We start from the raw sequence: 21359 nt of genomic DNA, 5'->3' as shown, positions 1-21359 counted from the left end.
AGGGAGGAGGGGAGAAGGGAGGGAGGAGGGGAGAAGGGAGGGAGGAGGGGAGAAGGGAGGTCGGGGACAGCCTGCGGCCAGCAGCCCGGTAAAGAGTGAGAGCGGGACTCACTGACGGCCATCACCAGAGCCAGGCAGGTGCAGCGGCTCGGGCCGCCGGGTGACTCACCTGCGCAGGAGCTTGGCCTTGAGTGAGGCCCGGGAGGCGCTCCAGGTGCTCAGCTCGGGGCTGCTCAGGGCTGTGGGCCGGGTGTGGTCCAGCACCGTGAGGTCCTTGCCTTGCTTCCACAGCTCGTACCGCTCCGGCTGCAGGATGCGCACGAAGACGTCCATGGAGATCTTGACCATGTCCTTCCGGCACGTGCACTGTTGGGGGGCGGGGAGGGGAGACCCGCTGAGCCCGTGGCCAGCGAGCTGAACACAGGCGGGTGACCACGGCCCGGGCCCTCTCCTCTCCCGAACGGCTACCTTCAGACGCGAGATGGTACCTTTCTGTCCCGGGAGGAAGCCGTGCCCTCCAGCGCGAGCCCCTGGCCCGCCCCCGTGGGGTCACAGCCACCGCCCAGCACACGGTCCAGGGACAGGACAGCAGACCCTTTGTGGGGGCCTCGGGGGTCAGCAGGCGTAGAGACGCAGCTCAGGAGCCCGAGGCCACGGGGGTCCACTTTCCGGCCCCCCGGGTGTCGGCTTTAAGCAAAATCTCCCTCCTGTCGGACACACGAGCCCCCAAGTGGGTAAAAATGCACAAGAAATGCTTCGTAACAGCAGCAACTCCAAAGGTCAGGAAGGAAGAGGGAAGAGCGGTCAGTCCCAAAAGGCCGAGAGCGAAAAAGGAAACACAAGTGGTTCCGAGCAGGTACAGGGTGCCCAAGGACGCACACAGGCCGGTCCCGATCCCTGCCTCGTGGGTTTGGGGAGAGGAAGCCAGGACCCGGAGGCTCAGCAGCCGGCCCCGGGGCTGAGGAAGGGGGCTGGCACGGTGTGCCGGGCGGCCTGGAGGAACACTGCCTGGGCCGGAGGCTCCTTTGTGTCTGGGAGCTTCGACCGCTGGGGCAAACGAGTGTGGCAAAGACAGGCTGAAATGGCGTCCCTTTTGCCCCCTCCTCTGCTGTCTAGACCCGTCCCTCTTGGGCCCTGAACGACTCCCACGGGCCACATGCTCCTGGAGCCTCTCTCTCCTCCAGGTCACAGCGTAAGCCCCGGGGCTGGGCACCGTGCGGGAGGCACGCAGGTGTCCCGGGGACACTTAACACCTCGGGGAGTCATGGGCCAGAAAAGCCAGCCGAAGACTCTGGAAGCTGGGCTCTGCCCAGTGAGCCAATGACCCTCCTCAGTCAGCAGAGGAGGAACCCGGGCAGCCCTGGTCTCCTACTTACCTGCGGGATGAGACCGAGACGGGGCTGGAAAATCATCCTACTGCCACAAGGGAGAGAAACAGAGGGGACACTGGCCTAGGGCAGAGCTGGCAGAGGGCCAGGCAGTGAGCATCTTCAGCTTTGTGGACTGCCCCGTCTCCGCCACAACCTCTCAACTCTGCTGCTGGAGCTCAGGAGCGTCACAGATGAGCACGTAAGTGAACAGGGGTGGCTGCACACCAATAAAACTTGATTTAGGAAAACAGGCGAAGGGCCGGGTGTGGCACAGGCCCTGGTGTGCGGCCCGCTGGTCTAGACTCTGGAAGATGAACCGGCCCCCGCAGCAGGCAGCCTAGGGGACCTCAGGAGGGGGGGGGGGGGAACGTGACCCTGGGGTGCTGCACTTGGAGCCACCCTTCGGGGACATACGTGCCCAGGGACACCTGCACATCCACCGCAGCCCCTGTGGCTCGGACTCTGAACTCCTGCCCCTTTCTGCCCCCCTGTCAAATGAACGGGCTTAGGAGAAGCCCGTTTCTGAAACTGTGGCTTAAAACCTATTTCCGTTTTTTTTTTGTTTTTTTTTTTTAATTTTTTTTTTTTTTCATTTCAACGTTTTTTTAATTTATTTTTGGGACAGAGAGAGACAGAGCATGAACGGGGGAGGGGCAGAGAGAGAGGGAGACACAGAATCGGAAACAGGCTCCAGGCTCCGAGCCATCAGCCCAGAGCCTGACGCGGAGCTCGAACTCACGGACCGCGACATCGTGACCTGGCTGAAGTCGGACGCTTAACCGACTGCGCCACCCAGGCGCCCCCTATTTCTGTTTTAAACACACGTCTCGCCCTCCCTTTACAACCGTGTCACCGTCACCGCCGCTTACGGAAACGACGGCGACAAGGAAGAGAGCTGACTGCCTCCCCTTCCAAGGGTCCTCGATCTGCCCCGGAAGCAGGGAACGTGGAGGACCCCCGATCTGAGGTGGGCGCCATGGGGCTGCAGGAGGGGCTTCGGGAAACTTCCAGAGGAATCTCCTGCGGACCCAGGCCCCACCCCCACTCCTCCCGGGGCTGGAACCGGGAGCTCGGACTCGGGGACAGCGATAACCTCGCCACGCTGAGCAGGAGGGACTATTTGTGGACAAGCGATTCCCAGCAAACGCGATTCATCTCATGAAAAATTGTGCAGGAGAGAAGGGCTGGCGGTATAATTTGGCTTCGCGGTGGCGGGAGCACAGATGGTGCCCGTGTTTCAGATTCCTGGCCCGGCACAGCCTCCCCAGAGTCACCATCAGCAGCAGCTTAAGGGATTTGTATCGAGTGGCTTGGCAATCGCTTCTCCTTAAGTAATTAAAAAAAGCACCTGTGTGCAGCACGGAGGGGGACACGTGGATGTGCTCCACGGAGCACTGCCTGGCGGCCTGGAGTCCGGCCCGCTTCTGGCCACGGTGGGGCTGGTCACCGGCGGGGGCGGAGTGCAGAGCAGACGGGCATCCGGGGAGCAAGCAGCGGGACCCAGGGAGGGGATGACAGCCGCTGGGATTCAGGACACGGCCACGTCACCTCCACGGCGGACCAGCCGGGCTCGGGAGCAGGTGCCACGGACCCACGGGCTCCCGTCGGCCCACCACACAGGGAGACGAGGCTGCTAAGGCCAACGACGGGACCTCAGCTCTTCCTCACAAGCGACTTCCTGGGGCTGAACGTGCCAGCCCCCCGACGGCCCCCGTGGGACCATCACACACCGCTGTTTCGTTGTGGCCAGCGGGGAGCCCGCGCAGAGGCTCGGCGTTGCCGGGGTGACCCGCGAGGGGGCTGGGGCAGGAGCTTCAGGCAGCCTCCGAGCAGGGCCCGGGGCGGGAGGCCCGGAGCAAACGGCCCTATTTGTTTCCGTTCTCCCCCTCCGGCCCCCATCCCGCCCCCAAACCCTCTGGGACACGCGTTTTCAAGGATCTGCTGGAGTCACTCAAGCTGACGGTCTCCGCTGCTCTTGCATCAGCCCCCCAAGTTAGCGGCCCCCGTCGGCGCCGGCGACAGAGAGAGCGTGCTTGCTGTCACACGGCTGTCACGGGCTGGCCGCGTCATTAGTTTCCGATGAGAAATGGGGCGCCGATGCGGAGGAGGAGGTCTGAGGGGCCCCCTCTGGGTCCCCCCGCCCCAGGGCCTCCCGTACCACGGTCAGGGCCCACAGCCCTCAGCCCCCAGAACTGGGCGTGGAGGGGCTCTGCGCGGAGCGGGGCTCAGTCACTAGCACGCCGAGTGGCACCTGTCCTGCCCTGATCAGCCAAGGCAGGGTGGCTGGGGATTGCATCAGCGCCAGGCGGGGCCATCTGGGATCCGAGGAGGAAGCGAAGGCAAGAGGCGGGAATTGGGGTGGGGGAGGCGGGGAGAGACTCACTGTGGCACGGGGTCCCCCCCACTGCCAGCCTCCACCAACGGTCTGTTCCCGGACAGCTGCCTGACCTGCAGGTCCCCATCCTGGACCTGCCTGCCTTGGGGTCGGCCTCCCGTCCACGCACAGGCTGCCGCGCCTCGCCCCGATCCTGGGCTCCCTGCCCCACGCTGGCCCCAGCACCCGTGGCTTCGGCCTGTGCCCTCATACCCTCCGTCGGCCCGCGGGCAGCCAAGAGGCACAGTGTGGGCCGGGGCAGGGTGGACACCGCCCATACCCGCGGGCGGAACCTGGTTCCCCGACGACGCCTCACATCGAGAGGAGCCCGACAGCCTGCCTCCCAGAGCCGGGTTGTAGCTAATTCACGCGGTACGTGCGGTGGCCCTCCCACAACGCAGGCAACACGCGCGCTGCGAAACGACAGCAGAGGAGAGACAGCGCCCACCCCCCCTCCTCGCAAAACCAGGACAGGCCTGCCCAGCCTGCCCCGACCAAGGCCAGGCTGGTGGGGACAGCAGCCGCCAGCCCCGCCCCCTACCCCCGAGGGATCTCACCCAAGGAAGTGAGAAATCCAGACAGAGCCGGTCTCGACTCCAGAACCGTAAGCAGGCTGGTCAACGGTCCTGGGCAACGAGATAGGTCCGCCCGTCGGGCCAGGACACCATTTACGTGGCAGAACCATCCTCAGGAGAGAACCGTCAGCTCAAGAGTTACGCCACGCGCAATCCCAAGTACACCGAAGCCGCCATCGCGACCAAAAACAAGCCAAGTTGGCTTCAGAACAAGCCAAGGACGTTCGTCGAACACCTACCGGGCCCTTTCAACCGTGGGGCCCAACGACCCGCCGACCAAGCTGCTTAGTTTCCTAAATCTCTTTATTGGGCAGGAGTGTCCCTTAAGTCGAGGGTGGGCAAACGCAGCCCCCCACCTGTGCGTGAATGAAGTTTTCCTGGCACGCGGCCGCGGCCACGGCTGTGCGGGCGCTCCGACGGCAGGGTGGGGCCGTCCCACACAGACCGCGTGGGTTCGTATTCACGATCGGGTCCTTTACGGAAAGCGTGCCGTCCCTTGATGCAGGGGGCAGGGCGATCTTTATAGGGTAGCCCGAGGCCGAAGGACCCGCGGGGGAGCCACCACAGACTCCGTGCAATGGACGGAGTTGTGTCCCCCCCGCCCCAAGTTCCCGTGTTGAAGCCCCAACCCCTAACGCGACTGCAAGCAGAGACGGGGACGTTAGCAGGTAACCACAGTGAAGCGGAGTCCCCTACTCCCCGCCCCGTCCTGTCCCCGCCTCCTCCACGCGAGGGTCCGGCGAGAAGGCCGCCGTCCACACTCTGCCAGACGGCTCTCACCCGAGCCCAGCCCCGCTGGTCCCTGGTCTCAGACGTCCAGTCTCCCCAAGTGTGGGGAACCCGTTCCCACTGTTTATAACCACCGCCCCCCCCCCCCCGCCGCCTCGCCCACGGTACTTCCTTACAGCAGCTCGAGCTGACCAAGACAGACGTCCTTGTGAGGACTTACTGCGGTCCTGGTCTTCATACTGAGGAGAGCAGGCCGCACACCCCCTTCCATCTGCTTCCGGAATCCAGCTCTCGCCGGGTGCCAGGAAGCGCCCGGAGCCTGGTGCGCAGAGGCCTGGCCTCAGGCTCCGTCTTTCCTGGGCCCCCTGCCCTCCATATCTGCCGCCCGAGCTGGCCATTCACCGGGGAAACATACCCGCCAGAGCCCGAAAGGGCCTCGGAGGGCCTGGCAGAACCTGCCCCGTGCTGTCCGGGGGCTCTGAGTCCCCGCCTAGTACAGACAAACGGCAGAAAATGAGAGGCAGAGACCGTCAGGGCGGGTCTCTCTCCTCTCCTCTGGGGCGGTGGGCGTGCGGGTGGGGTTTTGTTCCCGAATCAGTCCCAAGGTGCCACACCCACCAGCAGAAACATCACACGAGGCCCAAGTCGCGGGAGTGGCTTCCCCAAGGGACTCCCGTCACCCCGGGGCTGGCGGAAAGCCGCCTGCAGCCTTCAGAACAGCTGACCCGGTGTGGGCCCGTGCTTTACGGGCCTTTAACTTCCTAAGGCTTTAGCATGTTTAAAAAGAGAGGCACCAAGGTTCGAATCTGCAATGGAAGCCATCAGAAGAACCCAGAGCAAAAGGGTCTCAGACTCGCAGCTCAGAGAGAGCCCCGTCTCCTGCGTGCGGACTACCGTGTGCTCTGAGCTACAGGGACGAAGTGGTCAGTGTCGCCGCACGCTGGTACCTGCCCTCAGCAGCTCTGGCTACGATGGGGCGGGGATAAAAACGCGTGAGGAGACAGCTGCACAGAGGGCACAGCAGGGCCCCATCCACCCTCCCTGGTCGCTGGGAGCACTCACCTACTGTGCCCTCTCCTCGTCCGGACCCTCCACATAAGCACCCTGGGGGAGGGCCAGGCCGCGATGCCTCTGTGCCCACCCGGGGACTGAGTCTCGCGGACATCTCGCCAGGGTCCCCGAGAGCACCGGCAGGGGAGGGGAGAGGGTGGGGGGAGAGGAGAGAGAGAAGGCAGGAGGGCTGGGGGCAGCAGGAGCCCAGCCAGGGCCCCAGCTGGTCCCCAGACACAGTGCCCCCCGACATGGAGCCTTCTGTCCCATAAGCACAGGCCTCTGTCACCCCCAGGGGATGACTTCTGTCACAGAAGGCCGGGGATCTTGAGAGCACCAGCCAGAGGCTCAACGAGAAGCACTCTTGTCACTTCCAGATGACAAATGACAAGAGTCACGACCGTGGAGTTTAGGGGCCCCGGGCCTAATCTGAGCACCGAGCCGGGAGCAGGGAGGCTGTCACCCCAGGCTGGAAGCCTGACACATCAAACAGCCCGACGTTCACGCGTAGGTCTCCCAGGATCTGCTGCGGGGTCCAAGGAAAATGAGAAAACAGGACAGGGAGGAGGTCTGCCGCCGCTTATCAGAGCAGGGGCCACAAGCGGGGACGAACAGGCTTCTTCTCTCCAGAGCGTGACAAAATAGAAACTGGCATATCGTCAGGCTCAGCGCGGGTGGCCCTCGGGGCCCAGCAGCACTCGGCTCGGGCCGTGTGGGCCGGGGAGGACGGGGCACAGGCCCCTGGCACTCAGCGCACGTGGCGGCAGGGACTCCCAGAACCACCACCAACACGAGACCCTGATGATAACCGAGCTCTACAACCTTGACTCCGGGTCTCCCTCTCTGGGCCGTAAAGCGGAGTAAACTCAACCTTTTCACGGGAATGAACGTTAACGCCCGACACGACTTAGAGGATCTCACGACGTGGCCCTCCCGACGGCCTTCGCCAGAGCGCACAGAATGCTGCCCGGCCACGTGGGAGGGCGGGCTCAGGTCTGAGTCGGCAGGTGGCAGGCGGCCAGCGACCCGTGGCTCCTCTGGGACTGGGCGCCACGCAGGCCCCCCCCCCCCCCCCCCCCCCCCCCCCCCACCGCTCCCCATCACCGCCAAGGACACATCCGGCTAGGGAGCGCGCTGGAGTGTGTGCGGCCGGGTGCAGGGTCTCCTCCGCAAGCATTTTGCTAACTGTAGAGAAAGCGTCAGCCCGCAGGCCCAGAAGTACACCCCTACCTCTTCCTCGGGACGCTGGCGCCACGTCTGGGCCACAGAGACGGGGAGGGGGCACAATGTCATTACAGCAAACCCTGCTGGGGGGAGGCCGGCCGCGCGCCGCAGGGGCGTTAGACGAGCTGACGCGTGCAGGGCCCCCGGCCCGGGGCTGCCAGAGCAGTCGGCGCATTTCCGCTCCTGGAACGAGACCCCCGCCTACTCCTCCAGCCCCTCCCCGCGCCGCTCATCTGGCAGGAGCCGGGCCGCCCAACTGTTTCTCTGCATCTGAGTCCTAGGCCCGGTGCTCTGTTCCCACCATCCGAGGACTCACCCTTCACCAGCCACACCGATCCCGCGCAAAATGACTGAAAGCAAGCAAACCGCTGTGCTTTTCTAAAGTGCGACAAAAAAACCACCAAAAGCGAGACCTTCCTCGGACGCAGTTTTTGCAAAAGGAGAGCTCTCTCCCGTGCTGACTCCACCAGCGGCCCCGCCACACGCCTCCGCAGCCTGTCCTCAGGGACCTCAAAGCCACTGTGGCTCCTGGTCTGCGTGAGCCCCGGGGTCCGCACCCCCCTCCGCCTCTAAGCCTGGGCCACGCGTCGCAGGTCTCCGTGGGCCGGGCTCCAGACGCGACCTCCCAACGCTGCTTCCGAGGGCTCCACCGGGAGCAAAGACACAAAACTCGTGCGCGGAGCCTGACCGCTCCCGACGGACGCGGGGCCCTGAATGCCTGCAATCGGAAGGGCCGGGGGCTTGCCGTGTCCAGGTTGTTTCCAATCTTCTCCATGGGTGTCTGGGGGGCTCCGTCGGTTAAGCGTCGACTTTAGCTCAGGTCACGATCTCACGGCTCTGGAGTTTGAGCCCCGCGTCAGGCTCTGGGCTGACAGCTCGGAGCCTGGAGTCTGCTTAGGATTCTCTACCCCTCGCCTGCTCTGTCTCTCTCTCTCTCTCTCTCTCTCAAAAATAAGTAAACGCTAAAAAACCCCAGAATCGGCCCCTTACAAAAAAACAGAATCCCCCACGTACTAAACTAATGGGATTACAGCGTGAGTGACCGTGAAGTTCACTTCCCTCAGCTGAGTCTGCTAGCGGAAACCACCTCCGTGTTTCTGGAGGACGGGATGTGATCCCACTCTTCTCGTCTGGCTCTCCTTACCCCACGTGTGTGCAAGTCCACGTTCTTTCAGAGGCGGATTCTGACTGATTTTTAATGTGTCTTTATTTTTGAGACACAGAGAGACAGAGAACGAGCAGGGGAGGGGCAGAGAAAGAGAGGAAGACACAGACTCCGAAGCAGGCTCCAGGCTCCGAGCTGTCAGCACAGAGCCCGACCCGGGGCTTGAACTCACAAACGGCGAGATCATGACCTGAGGCAAAGTCGGACGCCCAACCGATGGAGCCACCCAGGCGCCCCGATGCAGATTCTGATTTAAACCAACCGCTCAGCACTCCCCTCCTGGCCCTCCCACCACAGAACGTTTCGGCTCGTCCCCAGGTAGCAGGGAGGTCACGGAAGTAAAGAGGGTCACCTGCGGGGATGGACGCCCCTGACAACACGTGAGACCAAAGCCACCACCACACGAATACGGGAACGTCCGTTTCGCAGAGGAGGGGAAATGGGGGCTGAGGCTGCCACGGCCAGGGCACGAGGCCAGCAGGCGCCCAGGTCCCCTGAGGACCTCCCCGCTGAGCGGGAAGACCATGCTGGCGGAAGTCGGGCGGGGGAGGGCCTGGGGGGGGGCACTTGGCGAAGGCTCGCAGGGCTGCACACGCTCCGTTCGGACCCGAGGGTCCTGCCCCAGGCCGACAGGGCTGGTAGCCTCAGGGGAGGGCCTGCGTTATGACCCCAGCTCCTCTGGCCCCCCAGCTGCCCCATTGGCTCCCAGCATCCCTGGCCCGCCTCACGCTCTGATCTGTGCCGGGCCCCCCGTGGCACGGCCGCGGCCACAGAAAAGGCGGCCGTGTCACGGCAGGGCCGCCAGCAACGAGAAGAACCCCGGGCGCCTTGTTGGGGCTCCAGCGGTGGGCGGTCTGGGCCGGGGCTGCCCCAGGACCCCCGGGCGGCCCTGGAAATGACCAGAGTGCGCGAGATAGTAACGCGGCCAGGCTGCCTCGGGGCCCGCCGAGTCCCGTTTGCCGCGTTTCCCCCAATTTAAATAGCACTGAACTTTAATCGGAGACCACCTCTTCTGAAAAATTGAACAGACATTAGAGTCCGCTCGTGTGAAAGAGCCAAACGGGACAGAGAGGACGCGCTGCCGGCCTAGACGGGAAAATTATTAAACACGGTTCGATGAAATCATCCACCCGAACAGCATGCATGCACGGGGACCCTCGCACTTTCCCGCCACAGGAGCAGGACCGGCACCAGCTCCCGGGCCTCCTGACGTCAGGAACTGGGGCGGAGCTTCGCCAGGGCCCGGCGGGCGGGTCAGCAGCCAACGGCCACAGACAGACCAGCGGCCCGCACGGTCCCTGGCACGCACGAGGACGGGGCACCCTCAGAAGCAGCAAACCCCAGGTGGTGAGGCCGGGCCAGCGAGGGCCCGTCTTCTGGCCGACGGCTCCCCGTCCCTGCAGAGTCGGGTGCCCGAACCCACACGCCGCCTCCGCCTTCTTCCCTCTGCCTGGCCAGGCACACACCTTCCAGAGCACTCGGGCCCACAAAGCGTTAAACGCCCACCGACGGGGGCAGAAACCCAGCCACGGAGCCCACATCTGCTCGCGATGGCTCACAGACGCCGCGGCCCCCTGTTTCTGATGTAATTACCAGCGCTGCAGCGAGAGACATAACAAACCAGTTCATTAGGAAACCCACTGGAAGCTCTCAGAAGCGCTTCATAAACAAAACAATTAGGTGCACGGCTCCCGGGGCTCCCCTCGGTCCTCGACCGGGGGCTGCTTCCCGCACGCCCCACAGCCAGCCGGGCCGGCAAGGTCGCTGGCCTTGGACCCAGCACAACGCGGCCCCGGCGAGGCCAGGGCTTCAGGGCACACCTCCTCCCCTTTCTCTATAAAGGAAACCTCACCTGTCGCTGTCCTCTCTGGGGCCCAGCTGGGTGACCTTGGCCCACCAGGACAGCCCGGAGAGTCTTCCTGTCTGTCCGCAGCCCGGGCCCTCGCGTCTCCCATTCCGGCCTGCTAATGCCAACGACCGACACGATGATACTAACAGGCTGGGCGCTCAGTGCCAGGCAGGCTTCCCCAGAACGCTCCCACCACACTGACAAAGGCCACAGAGGACGCCATACGCGGTCGAATCCGAGACGAGACGAGAGACGACCGAGAGGCCTGGGGGCCCTCCCGAGCTACCGCGTGACTCTAACACCCAGCACTTCTGCACCGGGAAGACGAGAGAGTGACAGGAAGCCCCGGGGAAAGAGCGAGGGAAAAACGTATCTCACACAGCACTTTTCCGCGAGCCCCGCGCACCTGCCTGTCTGGGGCCATAAATCACAGGGGCAGCGAGGCGCAGAAGGGCAGGTGCCCGGCCCCACCTCCAGCCCGGGCGGGTCGCGGCCGCCCACTCTGGCCCTCTTCCTCACGCCCCCACCCTCGCCCCGGCCCTGCCTCCTGCCACCTCCCCTCGGGCTCCTGGATGATCGCTGCGGCGGACGGCACGCTCCCCACACACAAGGCACCCGATCTACGCAAGGTGGGTCCCCGGCCGGGGCTTCAGAAGAGGCCCCTCCCCCTGGATGCAGTGCATCTGGGGGGCCCGGGGGCCCTCTCCCCTCTTCCACACTCCACAGAAGCCGCTCCCCCGCTAGATGCTTCTGGGGGGAGCCGACAGTTCCCGGGGAAGCTGAGCTCTCGGCAGGCGGGCGGCCCAGACAGCTGGCGGAGACCCAGTTCAGCTCACCCAGGCTCCGGGCCGTTCAGAACGGGTTCTAAATCTCTCTCGCTCTGTTTCATCTGAAGTCAACTTGTGCACCTGCCTCGTGGGGCGGTCTGCGATGCCGGCACAACCTCAGTGGGGGAGAGAGCCCCTTGCCAGGCCTCGCCCAGTGCCGCCCACCGCGGGGGCAGTCGGGGCCGCGCTGAGCTAATCCAACGTGGCGTGCGGCCCAGTGGGGCTAATTCGAGCTCAGGCCTAGAAGGGCTGGTGCGGGCGTGTTTATCTTCTCCGAGTGAAGCTCGCACACCCCTCTGATCTCCCCCGACAGCAATCCCACTACAAAGCCTGCCCGTCTGAGCACGTGCCCAGGGAATTCCGTCCTTAGAAATGGAGCACAGGCCTCGGGAGGCGACTCTGCCGCCCCCGCCGAGCCCCGGACCCCAGCCAGGAGGAGGCCACCAGCCTGTACAGACGCCCTCGGGTGGGGAGGGGATCCCTCAACAGGCGCACGCCTCCCAGAGGGGGAGGGAGACGGGAAGGGAGCGGGCGTTCTGGGCCCGGCCCTATCGCTGCCGTGACCTTGGCCAAGTCACTTCACCTCTCTGGTCCTCGCGCGGTCGCGAGGTTCAGAGTCACCTTGAGGCAGGGTGGTGCCATCGGTAAAGCTGGAGATGGAGACAGAAAAGAAGAGAGACGGAAGGAAAGGGGAGACAGTGCTACCTCCGAGGAGGGGTCCGGCCGAGGAAGGGCAGGGCTCAAAACAAACGCGGCAAGGGCTGCGTGTGACCCGGGAAGGGTGGGGGTGGGGGGTGTGGAGGACAGGCCCCACACTCACTCCGCGCGCAGGCCCCGTAGTGTCCTGGGGTCCCCGGGGCCCCCCGCCCACCTGTCACCCTCTCCCTGTAGGTGCAGCTCCCTCCGGGACCCTCAGCACAGCAGTGCTCAGGATGCTGACTCTGGCACGTACCTGTCCACGCTCCCCTTGTTTCGGGTCTGGCAGGGGAGAGAGGAAGCTGGCGCTCGAGCGACCCAGTTTGGTTTCTAATTCCCGTTTATGAAACAAACCAAGAGCACCACCAGGAACACGATGACAAACAGCCCAACCTTTCCCCTCCAGTGGCTGCAGGGCATTGACGGAGGAAGCACCCAGGAAAGGCAAGACCACTCCCCCCTCCCCTGGAAAGCTACGCTGGTTTTTCCAAAAAAAAAAAAGTTGTAAAAAAAAAAAAAAAAAAAAGGAAGAAAGAAAAAGAAAGAAAGAAAGAAAGAAAGAAAAGAAACACGTTGAGAGCGTACGTTTTCGAGGGACCCGAATTCCGCCACGTCGAGCTAACATCTAGCAACGTTTGGGCAACCCCTGCCCCCACCCCGCCCATCCATCCATAGAGCGGGGTTACGAATGTTTCCCTCAAAGTGCCCGGCCTGTCCTTCCGCCTCGCCGGGGCGGGTGGAGCGGGCAGGAAGTCCCCCCAACCCTGTCCCTGTCATAGCTGCTCCCTCCTCGGAGTCCCGGCCCTGACCCTTAGGGACTCAGCGGTCTCTGCTCACCTTGGCCCCCCAGCTGTGTTCTCCTTAATTACACAAAACCCTGGCCGCTCGTTGCTGGCAGCGCAGTGGGTGGGGGCCATCCCCTTCTACCCTCCGGCCCAGAAGGAGGCCCCGTCCCGCGCCGGTGAGACGGGAAGCCAGGGGAGCGAGGGGCCTCGGTGACGGGGCTGCGCGATCCATAAACTGGCAGGAGGGTGGGACAGAGAGGCAGGCGGCGTCTTCCTGCCCGTCCCCCCACAGCGCGGGCCCGGGAGGGTCCCGGCAGCCCTCGCCGCTCTCCTCCTGGAGGCCGATGGGTGGAAAACGTTAGCGCCAGCCAAGCGGCTCAGGAAGGAAGAGCACGGAGGACGCAGACACCGAAACACCACGTCGACTCGAAGCTGGACCCAGGGCAGCTCAACCTTCTGATGGGTGGGCAGGGGGGAGCGGGGGTGCTTCAGCGTGAGTACTACCAACTGACGACCAGGCCAGAGAGCGGACCTTGGCAGCGAGGCCCGGGGGAGCTCCCTCCTAGAGCTCTCTGGCAAGAGGCTGCAAAGCCTGGGCTTCCTCTGGGGTTTTCCCACCCGGAGGAACCTGGGAGCCCGTCTGGCCCGCGGGGGCCGACCAGCACCCGAGGCCTCAGCCTCCTGCTCCGCCGCGGGAGGTCCGGTCAGTGACGCTCTTCCGGAGGACATCTCCCCGTGCCCACCAGCCCGCTCCCCGGCCCATCCAGAAGCTCTCGAGGCAGCCGCCGCGGTGCTGGGTGCGGAGCTCAGGGCCAGGAGGCCAGCCTGCTTGAGAGGGGAGCCCCTCTGACGCCAGAGACCCTGGGGGCTGGGAAAGGGTGCAGGAGGCAACGGGTCAGCCCTGACCGGCCGGAGCCGGTGCTGGCAGGAAAGGCTAGGGCCCACCCGCACCATCGATCCTCGAGACCAGGGACAGCTCACTCCTCTTCAACGGCCGGGAGGCGACGGCCTTCAGTTCTGCAGGCCAGGTGGTCTCGGTCACAACTGCCCAACTCCCCGTCACAGACGGAAGCAGCCAGAGACAGCGTGTCAACGAACGGGCGTGGCTGGGTGCCAATAAAACTTTATTTATAAACCGTAAATCTGGGTTTCATCGAACTGGTGTGCTGTATATTCTTCTTGTGACTGTTTTTGTTTTTGTTTTTGTTTTTCACGACTCTCTAGAAAAATGTAAAAACCGTTCTCAGGTTGCAGACCACACAAAAACAGCCTGCCAAATTTGGCCTGTGGGCCCGGGTTTGCAGACCCCTCTTCTAGAAGGAGAAAGCACATGAATTCCTGACATTGACAGAGGCCAGCCAAGCCCGAGAGCCGGGCTTCTCGTGCACCAGCACGGAGGGAGCCTGGGAGAAAAGGAACAACCTGAGAACCGAGTTAGAAGTCTCTAAAATCTGGAAAATGGGAACGCTTCTCCCTGGGGTCTGAGGAAGGTGTTGGAAGGAACTGGCCCAAGCAGAGATGGGGGTGGGCAGCTCAGGCCGGCAGGGAGAAGCCCTGGCTGAGGAAAATTATGCCAGAATCCTCCCCCAGCCCCACTCTCCATTCCCTAAAGTGTGGCTAAGGACGTAGCGGGTCCCCGAGAACCATCCGACCCGAACAACCTCCCTGCCCCTCCCAGGTCCTGCCTCGGACATGCCTCGGCGGTCATCCGTACGGCCAGCCGCCTCTCCTGCCTGGACTGGACCCTTTACGGGGCCGCGAGGCTTGCAGGAGGCCGAAACTGCTGCCCCCATCCCCTGGCCGGGAGCTGACGTCCCGGACCGCAGGGCCTGCCGCGCCACGGCCAAGGGCCGCTCCCGGCGAACCCCCCCCCCCCGCCTTCCCGCCACAGGACCGGGCAGCTGGGGTGGCCCCGCGAGGGAGCCCGGCACGGGGCCCGGCCGCCTGCCCGAACCCCGGCTTGCGCGGAGCACCGCGCTCCACTTGTTCGGTAATTTCACGCTACGCCGCCCGGCAATGTAAGCGTGGAGGCCCAACACTTCCCAAATGTCACTTGTTTGTGAACACACGGCCGAACCCAAGATTGCTTTTAATATCCGGGCAGTCCCTGCCGGCCCCACTGCGGCTTCGGCTCTGACAGCACCTCCAGGACAAGCCTGCGATCTCGTCCGGACCTCACGACTCAATCGCGGCTCACGCCGCGGCGGGGGCTCGGCGCACGGGCCCCTGGAATTCTCCGAGCTTCCTCTCACCACCCGCAGCGGCCTGCGGTCGTCCACGCGGAACCGCACCCCCACACGGGACGTCCGATGGCTCCTTTCCACGTCTCCTCTTTGAGCGAAGCCAGCGTCTCTGCCAGAGACACCCTCCCCCACCGCTAAAAATCCCGACACTTAAGCCCCCAGAGCGCCTCTCCAGCCTCCTTCCGACAAAGCCCGCGTCCTTTTCTAAACCGCACTCCAACAGTGGAGCTAGAGACACGGGTAGTTAGAAGAATAAAGGTTAGCCCGTTCGTCTAGGCCCGAGCTGCCCCCCAGAAACAGAACGCCAGCCACCTGTGCGATCTTCGTTTGTCTGGTCTCCACGGTCAAACGGTAAAAAGGAACAGGTGACGTTCACTTCAACATTTCGTTTCACCCAATCTATCTAGAAACACAGCCTCCATAAGCAGCACTACCGAGTACCTGGGCAACATTTCACGTCCCTTGTTAGGCAGAACTTCGGACAGCGTGCGTGTTACACTCTCAGCTCGCGGCCACGACACCCACACGCGGCCAGCCGCCACGCACTCATCACCACCGGGTCCCCACTTCTGGATCTGGTGGGAAACGCACCGTCTGCCCTGGTCCTGGGCCCTGACTCGGAAGCAGCCGAAAGCAATTCCTCGGGGGAGCCCCCAGGCTCCCACTTGGGAGCCCGGCGGGATGTACCCCATTTTCACGCCGCATTGGCCTCGCCGGAGGGGGCTCTCCTGTGCCGGGTACCCCCAGGCCTAGGGAGCCACGAGTAACCGGGTCCGTCTGCAGTGGGCAGAGGCCGGAGGGGCCAAAACCCTGGGCCAAAGCCCGAGCCCAGCCTGACGGGAAGACTGCCATCTTGTGCTGAGGCCGGGACAGGGGCCTCGGGCCTCGGTGGCAGTCCTGGGAGGAAGGCCCTTGGTCCAAGCAGCTGTGTGCCCACCGCCAGCCCCTCCTTGCTGCCTCCTAGGCTCCAACCCCCCACTAACTAGGGGTCCGGACTAGGGGTCTGGGATGTGTACATCCCGTCGCCAGGCCCCCAGAGCCGTCTTGGGCTCCAGAGGGAGCCAAGGGAGCGAGTGGAGGGAGGGAGGGAGGTAGGCACGAGCCCACCCTGTGCCCAGCAGCTCCCAGGAACCTGCCACCCTTCGAGCTGTCCATCAAAACCACACAGACATGCCAGGGGCATTTGGGAACAAGAACTCAGCTCAGATGTCAAATCCGTCGGCCAGTAACCGGCCCTCTTAGAACAGAGCAGGAAATTCCCGGGAGGAGAATCAGAGGGGTGTTCCTGTCCCCCGGTGACCTCCATGCACAGCCCAGACCACCAGGAAGTCCTCGGGCCCAGACAGTAGAGTCTGCCAGGAGGGAAAGCCCTCGGCCACAGGTCCCAGGCTCCAGGCGGACACCCCCCCGCCCGCCCGCCCGCCCCCTGCCGCTTCCCTGTCCGTTCCAGGCGAGGAACGTGCTGCGGAGGGGTTCCCGGAGGATCCCGGAAACAGACGCGGATGGAGAGGCCAGGCCCCCGCCGAGGAGAAACAGAGGCTGCAGGGGTCCCGGTCCGAGGGGCCGGGCTGAGGGGGGCGACCCCCACGTGGACCCGGTCACGGGGCCCGCGGGCACTTACCTGAGTGGCCACCTTGCCGTAATCGATCCACCGCAGGGTGGCGAAGTTGGTGGATTCCGCGCAGTTGAACCCGTGATTGAACCCGGCGTGGTAGCCGTAGGGGAACGTGATCATGAACTCCCCGGCCTCCTGCGTGATCTGAGGGGGGAAAGGGACAGGTGAGTGGGGAGCCAGCAGCTGAGGGGCGAGGCCGAGTCAGGACTGGCATTCGCTGCTCGGCTCACCTACCAGAAGCAACGCTGGCCCAGGCCAGGCTGGTGGCAAAGGCCACCAGGAGCCACCGCCAAGTACGGCAGGGGCACGTGGGATCAAGGGCTTCCCGGCAAGCGCCAGGGAGCCCCGACGTCAGGAGCGAGGGGAGGTCTGCCCGGTGGAGGGTAGCCCCACTGCACGGACTCCAGCCGGTCTCCCACCGGTTTATACAGCAGGCGTGGCCGTGGCCAGGAGGAAAGCTCTGCCGTGGCCCGCCGCGCACCGGAGCCCAGGGTTGACGTACCCCAAGGTGACAGGCGCTCTGTTTTTTGTGGGGCGGACGCCTGGGGGGCTCAGTCGGTTGAGTGTCCGACTCTTGGTTTCAGCTCAGGTCATGATCTCAAGGTCCGTGGGATCGAGCCCCGTGCTGGGCTCTGTGCTGACAGCGTGGAGCCTGCCTGGGGTTCTTTCTCCCTCCCTCTCTCTCTGCCCCTCCCCCACTAGCACTCTCTCTCAAAATAAATAAATAGTCTTAAAAAAAAAAGACACCCTCTAGACACACGGGGCTATTCAATGCTATGCCTCTGGGCGCTCTCGGCTGCAGGGAGGGAAGGGGTCTCCTGGTCTGGAGGTAGGTGGCCGTGTCCCGTCTGCCGTCCACGTTCTGATACAGCATCGGGGGCTGGTGAGGAGGTGCAGACAGCACTGGCCGCAGCCACAGAACCCTTCGAGCACAGGACAGGGCGTCCTCAAAGTACAGGGTCTTTCTAGCCCTTGTGAGGAAAAAAACATCCAGCTGCACACATAAAAACATTCCTGGAAAATGACCCGAGTCTTCTGGCCGTCATAAGACAGGGTCCGTCCCTCATATCCGGGGAGGTGGCTCCTTCCCAGTGAGAAACATGTTATATAACACGTTATAAGCATGTTGTAAGGACACAGTGTCAAGGTCGGAACTCTGTCACGTGAGCTGACGTTTCTAGACTACTCGAATGGTCTGACCCTATCTCTCAAACAGACCCCAAACCAAGGAGCTGGGTGTGAGTGACGGGGGAGAGGGCCCACAATGAGCCCAGACAGGCTTCTGGAACCTCCACTCCCAGGCCTGGAGGAAAAGGTGGGGGCTGCAGCCGCACCCCTGGCCCCACTCCGTGAGTACTATTCTCTCTCACTGTCCCGGAACACGACAGGCGGGGCTGGCGGCCCAATCCACGGGTGTGGAAACCGAGGCTGGCGGCGAGGGAGTGACAATGCAGAGTCCGAGTGGTTACAGGTCGTCTGGAGTTCTGAGTAACCAGCGCCCCAAACAGGAACGGACCATGCCGGGCAGCCCCCTGCCGCCCGCGATCCCCAACCTGGGAGATGTGCCTCTGTTACCGGGGGGGTACGGCTCTTTCTAGGGTTTCATTCAACGGCCTCGCTCGGACTGCGCTCCTGTGTCTGATTCTGTCCTCGGTGGGTCTTCGAGGCCCTCGGACCCCTCCCGGTCCCCAAGGGTATTCCATCGTGTGGCCGCGTCACTGTCTGCTCATCGGCTCCCCTTGCTGGGCTGTTTCTGGTGGGGGCTCTGGCGAGTACGGCTGCAGGGGGCGCTGTGCTCCAGGCTGCGCACACGGACGGACGGACAGACGTGTGCTTGTGTTCCTGCGGGGTCTCCGGGGGGCAGGAGGTGGAGGTTCCCAGGCAGCTGCCCGGCGGGTTTTCTGCAGCGGCCGCCCGTTCTGCGTCCCTGCTGCCGGTGGTGGGAGTGCGGGTTTTTGCCGCGCCTGTGGGTGGGCCGCCGTATCTCCCGGCTCCGGTCGCCTCTCCCCGAGGTGGACGGGTGCGTCTGTCCCCTTCTGCAAAGTGTCTCCTTCTGCCCCCACTTACCCAGCTGTTCATCTTTCTACTGTGGCTTTGGAGGAGTGCTCAAGCTTGCTAATCTTTATTTATTCCTCCAGAGAGACGAATAGTAAAACTTGCTGGATTCGTTTAAGTAGCCCAGAAGAAGTCGAACCCTGAGGGGGTGGGGGCAGGCAGGAGATGGGGGGCGGGAGACTTCCAGAAGCCAACCACAGCGTCAAAAATCAATCAAAGCCGACACAGCCTGGAGAAAAGCCAGTCCTTAAGAACACGAAGATATTTTTCTTTTCAAGTAATGAATTGCACCAATCAAGGGAAGTCAGTGTGCATTAAGTTATATTTTTAAATTCCTGTCCAAGTGACAGGCGTGTGGGGGATGGAGCACACACGCAGGGGGAGACGGGGGCGGAGAGAGAACACCCAGGGTCCCCAGGGCCCCAGCAACCCCCGTCCACAGCAAGGATTCTCTGGGCTGGCTCCTGTCACAGGATCGCCGTGAAACGGGTTGCAAATAAAATTATAATGTAGAATTTGTTTTTTTCTTTTAGAATGTGATTACTGATTTTCTTATCGTTTTTGAGCTGACCTTGGACGGCACCGTCCCCCTCTTCCTCCACTCGCCTGCTCTCCTCCCTCCCTCCAGTAGGAGGCATGGGGCATGGGGCCTGGCACAGGCTGGGAGCCCCATGGGGGGGGGGAGGGGGGAGGGTTCACTGCAGGGTCCCTGGGAGGCGGGGCTCTGGGAGCCCGGTGCCGGGAGGTGCCTCGGGCAGACTTTAGAGCCCGCTCTCCCTGCCGACCCCTCCACAGACCAAGGCCCAGAACAGATGCGCTCCGTGAGGACGGCAAGGAAATTATGTTCCTGTCACCCAACTCTACATCCTGGTGGCTTCATCTCGAGCCCGCAGTGTCTGTCCTCCATGTCACAGCCGTCAACGTTATCCCGACGATAAATTAGAAGGCACTTGGGATGATGGATGCAAGCCGTGAAGGGAATGCCAGCCCCAGACGCCAGTCATGGAGAAAGCCTGAATTCAGCTGCTTCCTCGAGCTCTCGCAGAATAAATGAGGAAGTCCGTGGCAGATTACAGAAATACACACTTTTAATTATTAAAAAGCTCTGCTATCGATCTGCTTTTTCTTCCAGAAGTAAATACCATTACGAAGATTTATAAGCGGAGGGCGGGAGGCACTCCCCCCCCCAGGGCTGCCAGGAATTCAGATGAGGACCCAGACGGGGCATTCATCTGGAGCCCGACGCCGCTCCCTGCTGGCCCGGCCGCGGCCTTCGCCCCGCAGGCCCCGCAGACGGCCGGGCAGGGGTGAGGGGAGCGGGGCCTCTGAGGCCAGCGGCCCCGCCTTCCATACACAAAGTGCAGTGCCCACGTGGGCAGCGACGCGGGAGACGGAGGGTGCCCCCGCCGGCCCACCCCTCCGACCGGCATCTCCCTCTAGGAAGCGGCGCCCGGGAGGACGTTCTCCACAGACCGCGGGAAAGCACACCCTTCTCACTTCCGCCAGCAAGGCTGTGTCTGTTCTCCTGGCAGCCGGGGCGCTGGAACCAGGAGGGGAGGAGCGGAGGGCACGGAAGCCCTGAGTCTCTCACAGCAGAACGTCCCGCTGTCTGATGGACGAGCCGACAGTGAGAGCGAATCCCCGATCTGAGCACTACGGCTGCAGGCGGTTTGGTTGAAACGTCAGAAGCGATTTCCGACTGGCTGACACTCGCGGCAAGAATGCAGCGCGAGGGTCCCGATCGCGCAACTTGCCCCCGCGCCTGACAAACGCTCTCGTAGGGAGGCCTTCAGGAATCAGACCCTCGGGAGCCTCTTCCTCTCCGGCTGGCCCTCGGTGCCCAGTGCCCAGCCCAGAGGCTGCCCGGAAGGTTGCAGGCACGTCCCCCTCGGGGAGCCGGGCCTGGCCGATCCCGTCAGATCCTGTCCATGAGGCCTGTCTGTGGGGAAACGCCCCACCCCCGGGCAGAGCCCCGGACAAAGGCCCAGCCTCCCCCCCCCCCCCCCCCCCCCCCCCCCCCCTGCAGGGTCCCCGCCAGCCACCCAGATTCCCCAGCCTCAGGCCTCATGCATCACAGGCTTTCCCCGGAAGAGCAGAGCGGCCCCTGGAGCAGTAAATTGAATGAGTTCACAGTCTTTGTGCTGCAGGAGAGCCAGATAGATCATTTCCAAACAGGTACATCTTCTCTCAAAGGATGTCTGCAGTGGGCCACGGGGTGGGGCCAGAGATCGGGGCCAAGTTGGGGCGTCTGGGGGCGTGGAGAGGCCTGCCCGGTTCTCCGGGGGCTTCCTGGGAAGCTGGCAGGAGCCGCCCCTCCCCTGCCACCCTGACCCTGCAGGGCCCTGCTGGCAGCTGCCAGCCCCACCAGACAAGGGACTGGGTCTGCGAGGGGCTGGGAGGCAAGGCGAGGCCCCACTCGACGCCCCCCTCTTCTAGCCTCACCCCCACCACAGCCCAGCCCAGCCAACCCACTCTCCTCTGGCTTGCCAGTGTTCTAGAACCTTCTTGAGGGGTGAGAAGCCAGTTTCCCAGGACGTTGGTGGTTCCCTGGGCCACAGCCCCAGCAGCACCTACGTACCCGGCTGAACGGGATCCCGTACTTCTTGAGGATGATGGGCGAGATGAGGGTCATCTTGTGCCGCAGGAAGGCGTCACAGCCCTGGGAGCTCCCGGGGAAGAACCCTAGAGCAGAAAAGATGGGTGTCAGCCTGACGGGTGGCGCTGGGAAGGCCTCTCTGTGGGCGGCGCCTTCCCCCAATCAGGCACAGCGGGGGGGGGGGGGGGGGGGGGGGGGGGGGGGCG

At 63.6% G+C, this 21359-nt stretch overlaps 1 protein-coding gene across 9 annotated transcripts in view; it reads right to left on the bottom strand.

Moving 5' to 3' along the window:
• The window catches only part of KDM4B (lysine demethylase 4B), a 103745-nt gene that overhangs the window by 29694 nt on the left and 52692 nt on the right, over positions 1-21359 (bottom strand). For all 9 annotated transcript variants that reach the window (XM_049639655.1, XM_049639647.1, XM_049639649.1 and 6 more), the window contains 3 exons: positions 21136-21239; positions 16509-16646; positions 170-366 (listed from right to left, as the gene is read on the bottom strand). In XM_049639655.1, coding sequence (XP_049495612.1) covers positions 170-366; positions 16509-16646; positions 21136-21239 — 439 coding nt within the window. The remainder of the gene's footprint in view (positions 1-169; positions 367-16508; positions 16647-21135; positions 21240-21359) is intronic.

Source organism: Panthera uncia, chromosome A2 (assembly GCF_023721935.1).
Source record: "Panthera uncia isolate 11264 chromosome A2, Puncia_PCG_1.0, whole genome shotgun sequence".
NCBI lineage: Eukaryota > Metazoa > Chordata > Mammalia > Carnivora > Felidae > Panthera > Panthera uncia.
Note: the sequence above shows the minus strand (reverse complement) of the source record. Positions and strands in the feature narration are given on the sequence as shown.